At 41.5% G+C, this 18695-nt stretch overlaps 1 protein-coding gene across 1 annotated transcript in view; it reads left to right on the top strand.

Annotated features, from left to right (window-relative positions):
- LOC104998189 (glycerophosphodiester phosphodiesterase domain-containing protein 4-like) overlaps positions 1-18695 on the top strand; it is a 129963-nt gene that overhangs the window by 99882 nt on the left and 11386 nt on the right. The window contains exons 13-15 of the mRNA XM_010853255.1: positions 1180-1327; positions 14780-14862; positions 15832-15884. Of these exons, the coding sequence (XP_010851557.1) occupies positions 1180-1327; positions 14780-14862; positions 15832-15884 (284 nt within the window). The remainder of the gene's footprint in view (positions 1-1179; positions 1328-14779; positions 14863-15831; positions 15885-18695) is intronic.

Below are 18695 nucleotides of genomic sequence, written 5' to 3' on the forward strand. Positions count from 1 at the left end.
TACACTGAGCCGAAGAAATTGCCAAGCTAGTATGTGACAGAGCTGGAATTCAACCCCAGGCTTGTGCAGAGCTGTTTTCAATATGTTATAACATCTCAGGGTTAAAAAGTCTTTTGAAGGCGCTTACATGATGCATTTTCTGAGAAATTTAATCTCTGATGACAACTTGACTAGATGTCCTTCTGTTTCTACAGATAGTGCACAAATATTTACTGACATTTCATTCTGCCATTGGGAAGTACTGTGTTCCATCTCCCCTACTCATGCTTGTAAAGTTTTTTTAAATTTGAAATTTAAATATTCAAATTATTTTGTATTAATTTATTAGTATTCATTTATTCATTCCTTCATTTAAGTATTTCTGCAGGCAGGTATTATGGTACGTAAACCACCACCACCACCACCACTGGATATACAGAGGGTTCCCAGGTGGCATTAGTGGTAAAGAACTCACCTGCCAATGCAGGGGACTTAAGAGATGCGTTTTCTATCCCTGGGTCGAGAACATACCCTGGAGGAGGGCATGGCAACCCACTCCAATATTCTTGTCTGGGGAATCCCATGGACAAAGGAGCTTAATGGGCTATAGTCCAAAGGGTCACAAACAGTCAGACAGGACTGAAGTGACTTAGCATGCATGCACTGAATATTCAAAGTTGAATAAGACATGGTCTTTGCTTTTAATTTGCTTACAGTTAAGTTGAGAAGGTTGATAGGAAGGCACATAGAGTAGAGGACGGTAAGTGCTCTGATGGAAGTAAGTACGTTTGCTGCCCAATAGTGTACTGGAGCTGGTGCATATCAGCTTATGGGAGCAAATTGTGAGTATTTATACCATGGAAATTGACAAGTTCCATCAGGAATTTGTTAGGGCTTTCCATTTTTTCCCTCCCCCCCCACTTTCCTTCCTCCCTCCCTCCCCTCCTTTCTTCCCTCCTTCATTTTTCTTTCCTTGAGGAAACCAATTTACTAAAATACTACTGCTGGCATAGTAGCAAAGGTATTAAATGCAGTCCTTTATCTCATCGCAATATGAGTTAATTCTGCCTGTCATATCATAGGTTGTCCTACTCTCACCTACTTCTGGTGATGTAGGCAACTATAGTGACTGTTTCCCTCTTAGGTGATGAGAGTGAGATTAACTCTGAATCTCCTGTGGGTTCTTTTTATTTTTCCTAGAGAATATAGAGCAGCTAACATAAGTATCAACTTATACCTTGTCAATGAACCTTGGCTCTTCTCACTGGCCTGGTGCTCCAGGATTCCCTCCGTGACCACAGACAACATTCAGGTCCTGAATGAGATGACTCAACCTTCCTACTTCATGGTGAGCTGGTTGTCTAGATTGTCCTTCCAAGTCTGGTACAATAGAAGTCTCTGTCCCCCACCAACCCTGACATTGTCCATTATACACTCCCCAGGGTAGCTACTTAAGACAGAGGCTCATGTGAGATTGGAGATGTGCCATTCTCCCTTCTCTCACCTAGATCCTTCTGTGATTTTCAGGGGGAAATTACTATTGGTGTAATAATTGCTGTTTATTGAATCCTCACAATGTGCCTTTCATGCATTATGTAGTTTTTAAACCTCTGAGTTAGCCACTGGGAGTATCCGTGTGGAGAATATGAAGCGTCACATGATGCAAGATTCAGAATGAGGTCTGACTCCAGAGGTGTGTTACTGCAGCCTCACTTTCCTGAAGGCACAGCAACAATGACAGTGGCATGAGGTGTGGGGAGCAAACCCAGTGTACTTGACTCCAAAGTAAGCACTGTGTGTCCTAAGCAAAATGCTTTAGAAAAGATGAGCAAGTGTCCAGCCACCTAGTTTGATTTTCTCTTCTGTCCTGCTATTGCTTATGGCCAGAGAATTGAGGACCTGAAGTCTTGAGTTGTAATCCCAGCTAAATCCCTTCACTTATTATTTTTATGGAGAGAACCTTACCTAACCACTTAACGACTGAAGAGCCTGTTTTTCTAATTGGTATAGACTATGTAGACTGAGTGGGACAGTCAGCATCAGAAAACAGTTTCTCTCCACTGACTGTTTAAATTGCTCTGAGCTAGGTCTTTCCCTTCCCCTGAATGAGATCTCACTCAGATCCCATAGCTTTTTAAGTCACTCTTAGATAGGTTATTTTTTTTTAGTTGGAGGATAATTGCTTTGCAGTGTTGTGTTGGCTTCTTGTATACAACAGTGTGAATCAAGCCATAAATATGCATACGTCCCCTCCCTCTTGAACATCCCTCTCACCTACCACCCCACTCCACCCCACCCCTCTAGGTTGTCACAGAGCACTGGATTGAGAACACTCTGTTTTACAGCAACTTCCCATCATTAGTTATCTGTTTTACATATGGTAATATATATGTTTAAGTGCTGCTTTCTCATTCATCCCACCCTCCCCTTCCCCCACTGTGTCCACAAATGTGTTCTCTATTTCTGCACCTCTATTCCTGCCCTGCAGATAGATTCATCAGTACCATTTTTCTAGATTCCATGTGTATGCATTAATATACGATATTTGTTTTTTTCTATCTGACTTACTTCACTCTGTATAATAATAATAGGCTCTAGGTTCATCCGCCTCACTACAACTGACTCAAATGTATTCCATTTTATGGCTGAGTAATGTTCCATTGTTTTGTATGTAACACAACTTCTTCATCCATTCATTTGTTGATGGACATCTAGATTGCTTCCATGTCCCAGCTATTACGAATGGTGCTACAGTGAACATTGGGGTACGTGTGTCTTTTTGAATTATGATTTTGTCAGGTTTTGGATTTGGTCTATGCCTTGTAGTGCAATTGCTGGATCATATGGTAGTCTTATCCTAGTTTTTTAAGGAATCTCCGTATTGTTCTCCATAGTGGCTGTGTCAATTTACATTCCCACCAACAGTGCAAGAAGGTTGCCTTTTCTCCACATCCTCTCCAGAATTTGTTGTAGACTTTTTTCATTGAAATTTTTGTCTTGGTTTATTACTGAGATGTAGTTTAAACTATCCTGACTGATATATTTTATTTTTTTACTTAAATTTATTTTTAAATGGATGATAATTGCTTTACAATATTGTGTTAGTCTCCGCCATACATCAGCATGAATCAGCCATAGGTATGCATATGTCCCCTCCCTCTGGAACCTCCTTCCCACCTCTCACCCCATCCCAGCCCTCTAGATTATCACAGAGCACCGGATTTGAGCTCCCTGTGTCATATAGCAAATTCCACTGGCTGTCTATTTTACGTATGGTAATGTTTCAACTCTTTCAATTTGTCCCTTCCTCCCCTTCCCCCACTGTGTCCATAAATCTGTTCTGTATGTCTGTGTCTCCATTGCTGCTCTGCAAATAGGTTTATCAGTACCATCTTTCTAGATTCCATATATATATATGCATTAATATATGGTATTTGTTTTTCTCCTTCTGACTTACTTCACTCTGTATAATAGACCCTTGGTTCATTCACCTCATTAGAATTGACTCAGATCCATTCCTTTTTATGGCTGAGTAATATTCCATTGTATGTATGTACCACAACTTCTTTATCCATTCATCTATTGATGGACATCTAGGTTGGTTCCCTGTCCTATCATTGTAAATAGTGCTGTGATGAACATTGGGGTACCTGTATCTTTTTCAATTGTGGTTTTTCTCAGGCTGTATGCCCAGTAGTGAGATTATTGGGTCATGTGGTAGTTTTATTCCTAGTTTTTTAAGGAATCTACATGCTATTCTCCATAGTGCCTGTACCAATTTGCATTCCTACCAACAGTGCAAGAGGGTTTTCTTTGCTTCACACCCTCTCCAACATTTATAGTTCGATGATAGCCTTTCTGACTGGTTTGAGGTGATACCCCATTGTAGTATTGATTTGCATTTCTCTAATAATGAGCATTGTTGAACATCTTTTTATGTGTTTAATAACCATCTGTATGTCTTCTTTGGAGAAATGTCTGTTTATGTCTTCTGCTTATTTTTTAGTTGGGTTGTTTGTTTCTCTGGTATTGATCTGTATAAGCTGCTTGTATATTTTGGAGATTTATGTCAGTTGATTCGTTTTCTATTATTTTCTCCCATTCTGAGGGTTGTCTTTTTATTTAGTTTCCTTTGCTTTAAAAAAATCTTTTAAGTTTAATTAGACCCCATTTGTTTATTTTTGTTTTTATTTCCATTATTCTAGGAGGTGGTTCACAGAGGATCTTGCTGTGATTTATGTCCAGGAGTGTGCTGTGTATGTTATTCTCTAGGAGCTTTACAGTTTCTGGCCTTATATTTAAATCTTTAATCCATTTGGAGTTTATTTTTTGTGTATAGGGTTAGGTAGGTGGTGTTCCAGTTTCTTTCTTTTACATGTAGCTGTCCAGCTTTCCCAGTACCACTTACTGAAGAGATTGTGTTTTCTTCATTGTATATTCTTGCCTTTTATGTCAAAGATAAGGTGACCACAGATGCATGAGTTTATCTCTGGCCTTTTAATCTTGTTCCATTCATCTGTATTTCTGTTTTTGTGCCAGTACCATCTTTGTCTGGATGACTGTAGGTTTGTAGTATAGTCTGAAGTCAGAAAGATAGATTCTTCCAGCTCCATTTTTCTTTCTGAAGATTATTTTCACTGTTTGGGATCTTTTGTGTTTCCATACAAATTATGAATTTTTTTGCTCTAGTTCTGTGAGGAATACATTGGTAGTTTGAAAGGGATTGTTTGACTCTGTAGATTGCTTTTGTCATTTACACAATATTAATTCTTCTAATCCAGGAGCATGGTATATCTTTTCATCTGTGCCATCTTCAAGTTCTTTCATCAGTGTCTCATAGTTTTCTGCATACAAATCTCTTGTGTCTTTAGTTAGGTTTATTCCTAGGTATTTGATTATTTTTGTTACAATGGTGAATGGGCTTATTTCCTTAATTTCTTTTTTTGATTTTTCTTTTTTAGTGTATATTAATGCAAGGAATTTCTATGTATAATTTTTATATCCTGCCATTTTACTGTGTCCATTGATTAGCTCTAGTACTTTTCTGGGGGCATCTTTAGGATTTTCTATGTATAGTATCATATCATCTGCAAAGAAAGAGAGTTTTACTTCTTCTTTTCCAATCTGGATGCCTTTTATTTGTTTTTCTTCAAAAAACCCCCAAATAACAACAATAGGAAAAAAAAAGGCAGAAAAATCCTGGGCTTAGGTTGGGAAGGGTTTAAGCAGTGGCACAACAGCTGGAGTGAGATTTAGGTAGATTGAAGAAAGTGGGGAAAACCACTAGACCATTCAGGTATGACCTAAATCAAATCCCTTATGATTATACAGTGGAAGTGAGAAGTATATTTAAGGGCCTAGATCTGATAGACAGAGTGCCTGATGAACTATGGAATGAGGTTCGTGACATTGTACAGGAGACAGGGATCCAGACTATCCCCGTGGAAAATAAATGCAAAAAAGCAAAATGGCTGTTGGAGGAGGCCTTACAAATAGCTGTGAAAAGAAGAGAAGTACAAAGCAAAGGAGGAAAGGAAAGATATAAGCATCTGAATGCAGAGTTACAAAGAATAGCAAGGAGAGATACGAAAGCCTTCTTCAGTGATCAATGCAAAGAAATAGAGGAAAACAACAGAATGGGAAAGACTAGAGATCTCTTCAAGAAAATTAGAGATACCAAGGGAACATTTCATACAAAGATGGGCACAATAAAGGACCTACCAGAAATGGTATGGACCTACCAGAAGCAGAAGATATTAAGAAGAGGTGGCAGGAATACACAGGAAAACTGTACAAAAAAGAGCTGCATGACCCAGATAATCACGATGGTGTGATCACTGACCTAGAACCAGACATCCTGGAATGTGAAATCAAGTGGACCTTAGAAAATATCACTATGAACAAAGCTAGTGGAGGTGATGGAATTCCAGTTGAGCTCTTTCAAATCCTGAAAGATGATGCTGTTAAAGTGGTGCACTCAATATGCCAGTAAATTGGGAAAACTCAGCAATGGCCAGAGGACTGGAAAAGGTCAGTTTTCATTCCAATCCCAAAGAAAGGCAATGCCAAAGAATGCTCAAACTACTGCACAATTGCACTCATCTCACACGCTAGTAAAGTAATGCTCAAAATTCTCCAAGCCAGGCTTCAGCAATACATGAACCATTAGTTTCCAGATGATCAAGCTGGTTTTAGAAAAGGCAGAGGAACCTGAGATCGAATTGCCAACATCTGCTGGATCATGGAAAAAGCAAGAGAGTTCCAGAAAAACATCTATTTCTGCTTTATTGACTATGCCAAAAGCCTTTGACTGTGTGGATCACAATAAGCTGTGGAAGATTGTGAAAGAGATGGGAATACCAGACCTCCTGACCTGCCTCTTGAGAAACCTATAAGCAGGTCAGGAAGCAACAGTTAGAACTGGACATGGAACAACAGACTGGTCCCAAATAGGAAAAGGAGTATGTCAAGGCTGTATATTGTCACCCTGCTTATTTAACTTATATGCAGAGTACATCATGAGAAACACTGGGCTGAAGCACAAGCTGGAATCAAGATTTCCAGGAGAAATATTAATTATGTCAGATATGCAGACGACACCACCCTTATGGCAGAAAGTGAAGAAGAACTAAAAAGCCTCTTGATGAAAGTGAAAGAGGAGAGTGAAAAAGTTGGCTTAAATAAGCTCAACATTCAGAAAACGAAGATCATGGCATCCAGTCCCATCACTTCATGGCAAATAGATGGGGAAACATTGGAAACAGTGTCAGACTTTATTTTTTTGGGCTCCCAAGTCACTGCAGATGGAAATTGCAGCCATGAAATTAAAAGACACTTACTCCTTGGAAGGAAAGTTATGACCAACATAGATAGCATATTCAAAAGCAGAGACATTACTTTGCCAGCAAAAGTCCATCTAGTCAAGGCTATGGTTTTTTCTGTGGTCATGTGTGGATGTGAGAGTTGGACTGTGAAGAAAGCTGAGCGCTGAAGAATTGATGCTTTTGAACTGTGGTGTTGGAGAAGACTCTTGAGAGTCCCTTGGACTGCAAGAAGATCCAGCCAGTTCATCCTAAAGGTGATCAGTCCTGGATGTTCATTGGAAGGACTGATGCTAAAGCTGAAACTCTAATACTTTTGCCACCTCATGAGAAGAGTTGAGTCATTGGAAAAGACCCTGACGCTGGGAGGGATTGGGGGCAGGAGGAGAAGGGAACGACAGAGGATGAGATGGCTGGATGGCATCACCGACTCAATGGACATGAGTTTGAGTGAACTCCAGGAGTTGGTGATGGACAGGGAGGCCTGGCGTGCTGCAATTCATGGGGTTGCAAAGAGTTGGACACGACTGAGTGACTGAACTGAACTGAACTGAACTGAGTGAACATCCTTATTCAGGACCCTTGCCTCCAAAAAAGGTGCTGGGTAGGGATGGGGAGTGTCCCCCGCTCCACCCAGCTAAGGGAGCCTATTCTGTGCCTCCAGTTTGGGGGTGTGGAGGATCAGGCCTGGGTCCCCAGGAGACTCCCTGGGCTGAGGAGGTAGGGGAACACTAGACAGGTTCTTGCTCCTCCACATCCTGAGGGACACTCCCCCTTCAGGAATTGCTCCCTCTCCTCTTCCCTCCTTCTTGTGCCTGGCAGACCTATGTGGGCTGAGGATACCCAGAGGGCTCCAGAGGGCGGACGGCTTAACCTGGAGGAAGGAAAGGGCCCAGAGGGAAGAGAGGGCCCTGGAGGGCAGGGGTAGGGGTCTTAGGGGGTGGAAAGCCTGGTCCAGAGGGTTGATTGGGCCCCTGGAGGGATGAGGGGGACCTCACAGGACTGCCCAGAGGGACTAGGAAACCAGGCCCTGGAGGGCAGAAGGCTGGGCATGGTGCCTCAGGAGGTTCCTGGGGCTGAGTGGGTAGGGGAACACCAGGCAGTTTCCTGGTCCTCAAACCCCATGGGAGCTGCTTCCAGCCTGCCTGCCCTTTTCTTCTCCCCACTCTGTCTCATGCTTAAAGGACCTCCCTGGGTGGAGGGGGCCTTGAAGGGTGGAGGATTCCCTGGAGGTGGATGATGCCCCACAGTGGAGAGGGTTTGTCTGAGAAGGTGGAGAGGGCTCCAGAGGTTGGAGGAAGCCCCTGAGGGCAAGGGACCAGGCCTGGGGTCCCAGGGATCTCCCTGGGGACAAGTATAAGGGGAACCTCAGGTACTTCTGCTAATGGTGTCTGAACCCCTAAGGATCCCTCCTCCTCCCCACCAAGCAAGCCTTCCTCTTCCAGTGCCTGAACTGCGCCCCCACCACCCAGGTCTCGTTGTCCCCCAGCAGCCCATCAGCCTTGACAGTCCCCTGGCCTAGACCTCCCCCACTCTTCCCTACCTAGTACCTGATCACCCCTGGGTCTTCTCCTGTCTGCTTCACTGTGGGGAGTCTCCACCAGTGTCTGGTGAGTATCTTAGGCATGGAGAGACACAGACTCTGTGTCTTCCCTGCAAAAGTTTTTTAAAGTACCAGTTTGTGACCAAAAAGTCTCAATTCAGGATCAAAGTGTCTAGTCAAAAATAACCCAAACTCTTAACTACACTGAATGTTAAAACTTTAGGCACAGAAACCTAAATATTTTAGGTTGCTTTCTCCATCCCTCCAGCCTCCCTAGCCCTTGTTTCTGACTTGGTCAGGGTCAGGAGCAGGTGCGAGGTGATCAGGGCCAAGGGCACAGTCTCATAGGGCCAGAACTGTATTGAGGCCGTATTGTGTCAGTGTAAAACTGCTTACCCTTTCTTCCTTGGTGTCTTGGGCAGCTTTTGGTAGGGTCTCCTACCGAAAAGGCAGGTCCCTTGGTATAGGTGAAGCCTCTCCATTTGTCTGTCCCCTGACTATCCTGCCCCGGAGAAGGCAGTGGCACCCCACTCCAGTACTCTTGCCTGGAAAATCCCATGGACAGAGGAGCCTGGTGGGCTGCAGTCCATGGGGTCGCTAAGAGTCAGACACGACTGAGCGACTTCACTTCACTTTTATACTATCCTGCTTCATGTATGTACTATAAACTTCTCTAACATTTTTGTTTTTAAAAATTGATTGCAAAGTAAACTTGTTTGTTATATAAAATTTAATCATTATAAAAATACATAAATTAGAAAGCAGTACACCCCTCCATAATCTTGTCTCCCTAAATCAGTTGTTTTTCGAAGTTGTCTTTTTGGATATATTAAATAAAACTTTACAAAGTAAAACTTTTCATTTTAATACTTGAATTGATAATAAATTCATATGATTCAAAATTCAAAGAGTGTAAAAGTTGTAAGTAAAAAACTTCTTTCTACACCTGGCTTGCGATTTTTTAAAGAACCCAAGGTCAATTTGTTTAGGGAGATGGGGCCAGTATCCCAGGGACCTTCCTAAGCAGCCCGTACTCTGGATTAGAATATGTAGGTTCAAATCTTGGCTCTACCTACCAAGATTGTTGTGTGAACTTGGAAATGTTAGTTAACCTGTCTGGGCTTTAGTTTGTTTATTTGTAAATTGGGGATAAAAATACCACAAAGAAGCAATTTTATCCAACATAATCCTCTTTGCTTATCAGTCTGTTAATTCAAATATTTTAACTGGGAAATTGTGAGATAAATGATATACAGTCTATTAGTATTTTACTATGTTTAAAAAACCTATCTAATACTTAATGACTTAAAACTGACAAATATTTGTCATATTCTGTATGACGATTGAGTGATTTCTCTGGTCTCAGCCAGTTTGTTTGGACTGGGTGATCAAGGATGGCCTCATCCGTATTTCTTGAATCTTACCTGGGATGACTGCAGTCTTTCTTCATTTGGTTACTCATCATCAAGGAAGCCAGCATTTTTTAAAAAATTTTATTTATTTTTTATTGAAGCATAGTTGCTTTACAGAATTTTGCTGTTTTCTGTCAAACCTCAACATGCGTCAGGCATAGGTATACATATATCCCAGCTTTTTTGCGCATGTTCACCTGGTTGCATTGGGTTCTCAGCAGCGAGAAAGGCAAGCCCCAGTGCATGTTTTTTTGAAGGATCTCCCATTGTGATGTTTGCTAATGTTCCATTGGCCAAAGATAATCACATGGTCAAGTCCAGATTCATGGCGGGGCAGGACAGAAACAAACTTTACCTCTTATTAGAGAGGAACAGCAGAGTCACACTGCATAAGACCTGCATTTGGGGAGGAATATTGTGATCATTTTTATAAATAATCTACCACACACATACCTCACACATTTTAATTTAAAATATTCATTCAACTTTTGACATAGATTCAGGTATTTGCTTTGAGTATGTTTCAGTTGATTGAATTCTGTATTCTCTTGCTTGTGTATACTACCTAATGAACCAGCTATGATTTCTAAGTTTTGTTTCCTTAGAACACAAGAACTTGAAGTCATTTGGAGAAATGACTGGAATGAGGAAGCCATACAGATTTTTAGAATCCTCCTCCACCCCATTTCATAGTGTTTCTCTCACACTTAAGTCAATTGGAGCTCATTATTTTAATGACCTTTTCTGTCTTCAACAAGATTTTCAAAACACTGATTTATGTGTTTCCTTGAAAATGATTTTAGTAACACTGAATTATACTGCACAGTTGTTAACAACTGGTACAACTGTTCTAAGCCATTTGGGTAGTAAGGATAACTGATTCTTGGTGACTCTACAGTTCACCTTATGGGCATCCTGGAGCAGGCCAAAACATGTATCAGTCAGGTTCCCAGAGGGGATGAAGAACCTCAGTTTAGCGGAAGTGGTTTAAGAGCTTCTAGTGTATTTGTCTGGGCTTCCCTTGTGGCTCAGCTGGTAAAGAATCCGCCTGCAGTGCTGGAGACCTGGGTTCGATCCCTTGGTTGGAAAGATCCCCTGGAGAAGGGAAAGGCTACCCTCTCCACTATTCTGGCCTGGAGAATTCCAAGGGGTTGCAAAGAGTCAGACATGACTGAGTGACTTTCACTTTCACTTTCATGTACCTGTCTAGTAGAGCTGTTGTGAGGATAAGCTTTGAAAATACCCTTAAAGTGCTTGAGACACTTCCTTAGCTCCTTTAAGTTCTCATTAATGTTAGTTGTTCTCATCATTATCATGATTGCTCATGTTGCTGTTATTATTATCACTGTTGTTAAGTCCAAGGAAAGACCTTGGGATAAGGTGGAAATGGCATACGAAAGAATAAAAATGGTTGTCCCAGTACCATCAGGTAATACTAGAGGAGAGGCGATGAAGGTGGAAAGGGATAATCAAACTAGGGAGTTAAGGGCTTCCCTGATGGTGCAGTGGGTAAGAATCTGCCTGCCAATGCAGAGGACACAGGTTTGATTTGTGGAATGGGAAGATTCCACAGGCTGCACAGAACCACTAAGCCTGTGTGTATGCCACAACTACTGAGCCCATGTGCTGCAGCTACTGAAGCCCCTACACCTAGAGCCTGTGCTCTACAACAAGAGAAGCTCCACATAGAAGCCCGAGTACCACACTCACTGCAACTAGAGAAAGTCTGAGCGCAGCAACGAAGATCCAGTGCAGCCAAAACCAAAAAACAGAAAGCTGTAGAGATAGAAAACTCATGCAAGATAACCTAGACAATGGAGCTCTGTGAAATCAGTGATTCAGGCAAGGAGCCCAGAGAAATGGACGTATTAATTAAGAATTGTAATTTCAGTATGTTTATCTGAAGCAATATGACAAAAATGATGGAATGATTTCTGTTCATTTCCAAGGCAAACCATTCAATATCACGGTAATTCAAGCGTATGCCCCTACCAGTAATGCTGAAGAAGCTGAAGTTGAATGGTTCTATGAAGACTTACAAGACCTTTAGAACTAACACCCAAAAAAGATGTCCTTTTCATTATAGGGGACTGGAATGCAAAAGTAGGTAGTCAGGAAACACCTGGAGTAACAGGCAAATTTGGCCTTGGAATACGGAATGAAGCAGGGCAAAGGCTAATAGAGTTTTGTCAAAAGAACGCACTGGTCATAGCAAACACCCTCTTCCAACAACACAAGAGAAGACTCTACACATGGACATCACCAGATGGTCAACACTGAAATCAGATTGATTATATTCTTTGCAGCCAAAGATGGAGACGCTCTATACAGTCAACAAAAACAAGACCAGGAGCTGACTGTGACTCAGATCATGAACTCCTTATTGCCAAATTCAGACTTAAATTGAAGAAAGTAGGGAAAACCACGAGACCAGGTATGACCTAAATCAAATCCCTTGTGGTTATACAGTGGAAGTGAGAAATAGATTTAAGGGACTAGATGTGATAGATAGAGTGCCTGATGAACTATGGAATGAGGTTCGTGACATTGTACAGGAGACAGGGATCCAGACCGTTCCCATGGAAAAGAAATGCAAAAAAGCAAAATGGCTGTCTGGGAGGCCTTACAAATAGCTGTGAAAAGAAAAGAAGAGAAAAGCAAAGGAGAAAAGGAAAGATATAAGCATCTGAATGCAGAGTTACAAAGAATAGCAAGGAGAGATAAGAAAGCCTTCCTCAGTGATCAATGCAAAGAAATAGAGGAAAACAACAGAATGGGAAAGACTAGAGATCTCCTCAAGAAAATTAGAGATACCAAGGGAGCATTTCATGCAAAGATGGGCTCGATAAAGGACAGAAATGGTATGGACCTGACAGAAGCAGAAGATATTAAGGAGAGGTGGCAAGAATACACAGAAGAACTGTACAAAAAAGAGCTTCACGACCCAGATAATCATGATGGTGTTATCACTCATCTAGAGCCAGACAACCTGGAATGTGAAGTCAAGTGGGCCTTAGAAAGCATCACTAAGAACAAAGCTAGTGGAGGTGATGGAATTCCAGTTGAGCTATTTCAAATCCTGAAAGATGATGCTGTGAAAGTGCTGCACTCAATATGTCAGCACATTTGGAAACGTCAGCAGTGGCCAGAGGACTGGAAAAGGTCAGTTTTCATTCCAATCCCAAAGAAAGGCAATGCCAAAGAATGCTCAAACTACCACACAATTGTACTCATCTCACTCGCTAGTAAAGTAATGCTCAAAATTCTCCAAGCCAGGCTTCAGCAATATGTGATCTGTGAACTTCCAGATGTTCAAGCTGTATTTAGAAAAGGCAGAGGAACCAGAATGGCCAACATCCCCTGGATCATGGAAAAAGCAAGAGAGTTCCAGAAAAACATCTATTTCTGCTTTACTGACTATGTCAAAGCCTTTGACTGTGTGGATTACAATAAACTGTGGAAAATTCTGGAAGAGATGGGAATCCCAGACCATCTGACCTACCTCTTGAGAAATTTGTATGCAGGTCAGGAAGCAACAGTTAGAACTGGACTTGGGACAGCAGACTGGTTCCAAATAGGAAAAGGAGTATGTCAAGGCTGTAGATTGTCACCCTGCTTATTTAACCTATATACAGAGTATATCAGAGAAACTCTGGGCCAGAAGAAGCAGAAGATGGAATCAAGATTTCCAGGAGAAATATCAATGACCTCAGATATGCAGACGACACCACCCTTATGGCAGAAAGTGAAGAGGAACTAAAAAGCCTCTTGATGAAAGTGAAGGAGGAGAGTGAAAAAGTTGGCTTAAAGCTCAACATTCAGAAAAGTAAGATTATGGCATCTGGTCCCATCACTTCATGGGAAATAGATGGGGAAACAGTGGAAACAGTGAGAGTCCGTATTTTTCTGGGCTCCAAAATCACCGCAGATGGTGATTGCAGCCATGAAATTAAAAGACACTTATTCCTTGGAAGGAAAGTTATGACCAACATAGATAGCATATTCAAAAGCAGAGACACTACTTTGCCAGCAAAGGTCCATCTAGTCAAGGCTATGGTTTTTCCAGTAGTCACATATGGATGTGAGAGTTGGACTGTGAAGAAAGCTGAGCACTGAAGAATTGATGCTTTTGAACTGTGGTGTTGGAGAAGACTCTTGAGAGTCCCTTGGACTGCAAGAAGATCCAGCCAGTTCATCCTAAAGGTGATCAGTCCTGGATGTTCATTGAAAGGACTGATGTTAAGGCTGAAATCCAATACTTTTGCCACCTCATGAGAAGAGTTGAGTCATTGGAAAAGACCCTGATGCTTGGTGGGATTGGGGGCAGGAGGAGGAGGGGACGACAGATGAGATGGCTGGATGGCATCACTCAATGGACATGGGTTTGGGTAGACTCCAGGTGTTGGTGATGGACAGGGAGGCCTGGCGTGGTGTGATTCATGGGGTCGCAATGAGTTGGACATGACTGAACGACTGAATTGAACTGATTTGAAGCATGACAATTTAGAAGAAGGATTCTTAAATGCTGGTTCACAGACTGTTTGCTTGTTCCTGCGAAGCTTGTAAAAAATGCCAACGTTCTAACTTCTGAGTCTGTAGTGAGGCCCAGGAAGCTGTATTATGAAAGGCTGCTGCTCAGGTAGATTTGAATGCACGGCCAGGTTTGGGAGGGTGTGCCATGAACACATAGAGCACTGGAAGCCAAGGAACTTGGGGTGTAGTCCTGGGTCTAGAGAAGACTTGTTCTGTGACATCTCTGTGACTCCCTCAGACTTGTGTTGAGGGTCCGGGGAAATGAAGCATGTGAAGTATTTTAGTCCTTGTAGAGCCCTTGGCACATGTAAGGGGAGATTACATGTTAGGTGAGCAGCAGGTATTCTCTGTGTTCGACCCAACCTCAGGATTAAGGTTCCTCTCCCTGCTCTGCCCCTGCTCCATCCCTGACAGCCAAGCAAGGGACTTGACCCACATGATCTACATTCCCTTCCAGCTGTCAGTCCTTAACTGTGTTCTCTGCTTTGCAGACACCAAAGTACTATTTGTTTGTGTGGATTCTCATGGATATTCTTTCTGCAATTTTCATTGTTGCCATATTTTATTTTCATTGGTAAGCATATGTTTTTAATTTTATATGATTTTTCCCCAAAATAAAAATATAAATAAATCATTTTATGGAAATTTGAAGGAAAACAGTTACATTTGTCCCATAATCCCATGTGGCAAGTCCTCAGGAAGACAGGGTTTTCTCATCGGAACCTCTGATTTCTTCTCATGCTGCCTTCACACCCCTTCTCCTGTGTCTACCTGAGACCATATTCTAAGAATAAGGGCTCTCACAGGCTTCCCTGGTGGCTCAGATAGTAAACAATCTGTCTATAATACAGTAGACCTGATTTGACCCCTGTGTCAGGAAGATCCTCTGAAGGGAATGACAATCCCCTCCATTATTCTTGCTTGGAGAATTCCATGAACAGAGAAGCCTGGGAGGCTACAGTTCATGGTGTCACAAAGAGTCAGACACCACTGAGTGACTGACATAGCTAAAGCTTAATCAAAGCCTGTTACTGCAGATCCCCTGTGGATCAGTTGGGAGAGGACTGGAGTTGAAGGCTGTTCAGAACAAGTGCCTCCCCCTTCCCACCTTCCACACGATGGGGTTGCTGTGTAAAGAGCAAGCTCACCCTCCAGGAAACCTGGGTTTTAGTTCTGTTTTTTCCTGTAGTTGCTGGGTGATCCCGGGGAAATCACTGCCCCTTTCCAGGCCATAGTTTTTGTATTTGTCTGAGAAAATGACATTCGAGAATTCTTGAAGGGAAAATGCTACAAGATTCCAAAGTTCAGGGTGGGAGATGGAACATCTGGTAGAAGAATTTTTAGCTAGAAGAGACCATGGTCCTTAGATCTCATCATGCCCATTTTTTCCTCATTTGAGTTATCCTTTAAAAAGGAGGAAATTACAAACCCTCTGTTTAACATAGAATTTAACTGGATAATGTTCTTTTCTGGCCACTGCCTTGAATTGTTGCCTATTTTGGAGTATATCCGTGAGGCTCATGGATACTCTGCTTCCTTCCAGGTGGAAAGAGAGCAAAAAAGAAAAATTACTCAAGAGCACCAGCATTCACACAGGTAAAGTTAGAGGCCTAGCCCACTCTCATCATCCTTACCTATTGCCTCCAGGATTCTGGGCCTGCCTTAATGTTTCTGACAAGAGTTGAGGATGTCTGAAATTGGGGAGCGGGGACCACCGAGAAGTTGGGATAAATAGGTTGGGCACAGATTCTGGGGGCCCCTGGCATCAGGATTATTGTGGACTTTTATCTTCTAAGTGTTGACATTCCTTGGAAGGTTTTGAAATGGATATTTTTTGTTCACTGGTTCATATATTTATTTATCACATAGTTACTGAGTATCTACTTTGTGCCAAACACTGTGAGAGAGACTGAAGAAACTGAAAGTTGTCTATGGAGGGTGGATCAAGAGACGAGAGGACTGACCCACAGAGAGTGGTGAAGAAGTTGGCAAAGGCATAGCAATTCATACCTTTGGGCCAAATGCCTAGGTATAAGACAGTGAGTCTGCCACGCTCATCAGGGCTGTGTGCTGTAGGCGACTTTAGTTGTGATATGTATGTTGAATGGTGGAGGGAGAAAATTGTGGAGGGGGCATGCTGAAAAGAACATAGGCTCTGCATATAAGCAATCAGGAGATGGCAAATGAGTTCCAAACAACGCAGCAATATGCTTAGACTTCACTGTAAAAGGATAGAATAGCAGAATAACTTATTATTCAGCAGAACAACTCATTAAATGAAAGGAAATTAAATGAAATAAATGAAAAGAAATGGATTTCATTCTATGAAACTGAAGGTTTAAGCCAAATTCACTCAAATCCCTTAAGGGACTGAGAGATCTCAAGTAACTCTGAGTTCTGTGGATCTTTAGATCACTCTCCTAGCTGGTAAGAAGTCTGAAGGCCATGTTCCAGTTCCTTTATGATTTTTAGTAGTTATATTAGTACACTAGGGCTATGGAAACAAAATAGCACAGACTAGGGGGCTTAAATAACAGAAGTTGATTCTTCTCATAGTTCTGGAGGCTAGAGGTAAAAGATCAATGTGTCAGCAGGTTTGGTTTCTTCTGAAGCCTCTTTCTTTGGTTGCAGATAGCCACTTTCTTGCTGTGTCCTCACACAGCCTTTCTTCTGTGCACACACTTCTACCCACCACTGCCCAGTGTCTCTGTGTGTGTTCAAATTTTTTCTACTCTAGTCAGATTGAATCAGGGCCAACCCCATTGGCCTTGTTTTAGCTACCTCTTCAAAGACCCAGTTTCCATATATAGTTAGATTTTCAGGTACTGGAGATTATGGCTTCAACATATCAATGTGGGGCACAAAATTCAGCCTGTAACAATAATCCAGTGAAGAAATGAACAGAATATGGAATAGCTGAGTAATGCATGAATGAGAGAAGTTTTGAAGCAAAACTCTAAGATCTGTTTAAATTGTGATGAAATACATGTCTAAAATGCCTTAGAAAAGTACAGTTAACTTGACCTCAGCTTCACACCATGTTAAAATGATGATATGGAAATAAGGTGAATAAGAAATAAATTGAAAATTTTCCTGTTTTTTATAGTGTTTCCAGTTGCCCATTTAGAGAAACCAATTTTTTTTTTTTTTTTGATCTAAGTAAATGTGTTGAAAGCTGTTTGAGTACCTCTAAGAGACACTGCTAGGGGCTCAGCCCAACTCCTAGAAGGGGTGGGGCCAAGTTCAGAATCAGAAAAGGTACAAAGATGACCGAAAAGAAGCCAAAACCACAGCCCAGATTCATTTAGGTTGAGGAGAACAGAGCTTTGAACACTAAGCATAATTCACATCTTGTACCATGACCACCTCCGAGATGGGCATATACTGCTGCACCTAATGCTGCCTCCAGTCGGCTTTCATCACCTCCCTAGCTTTAGGATACACTTGTCAGCCCTTTAAAGAAGTTCATCCTTTGTCTTCTGTCTCATAGTTTCTTATGAAAAGTCTTATAAAAACATCTTCCATTTAAAAAATCATTGTTCATCTACTGGTAATATGTCCTTTTTCACTGGCTGCTTTTTAAGGTTGCTTCTTTTATTATTGGTTTTCAGTAATTTTATTATAGTTTATTTTGTTGTGTTTAAGTGTGTATATGAGTGAGTGTGTGTGTGTGTGTGTGTGTTCATCCTGCTTAGAGTTTTCTGAGATCCTTAGATCAGAATATAATTTTTTTCAGTCTTTGATTTTCAGAATTTTTTTGCCTCTACCTTCTTTCTTAGTTTCCTATAAATTAGAAACTCTGTTCATTTTTATTTTTAGCCTGTTTAATGTCGTGCTTCATTTGGATAGATTATATTTCTGTATATATTAGGTTTTTATTGATACAGAACAAATTACCACAAATTTGGTAGCTCAGTACAACACAAATTTATCATCTCAGAGTTTGTGTGGGTCAGGAGTCTAAGCATGTGTTTGTCTGATCTTCTTCATAGAGTCTCACGAGGCTAACATTGAGGTGTTCACCTCGGCAGCAGTCTTATTTGAGATTTAGATTCTGCTTCCAAGATCACTGGTTATTGACTGATATTAGTTCCTTAAAGTTGTGGGACTAAAGTGCTCCTGTTTTCATAATTACTGTTGACTGGGTTTTGATTTGAGTTTAGAAAATGTATCCAGTCCTCATCATTTTGTCCTCTCAAAATGTGGCAGATTTTTCTTCAATGCAGGCAGGAGAATATCTCTTTAGAGTAGGTGAATTCAGAGAAAAAAGGACAAAGGAAGGAAAAATAACATATGAAACAAATAGACAAGTTGAAACATCAGTTAGTTCAGTCGCTCAGTCATGTCCGACTCTTTGCGACCCCATGAATTGCAGCACGCCAGGCCTCCCTGTCCATCACCAAATCC

Source organism: Bison bison, unplaced genomic scaffold (assembly GCF_000754665.1).
Source record: "Bison bison bison isolate TAMUID 2011002044 unplaced genomic scaffold, Bison_UMD1.0 scf7180017864324, whole genome shotgun sequence".
Taxonomy (NCBI): Eukaryota; Metazoa; Chordata; class Mammalia; order Artiodactyla; family Bovidae; genus Bison; species Bison bison.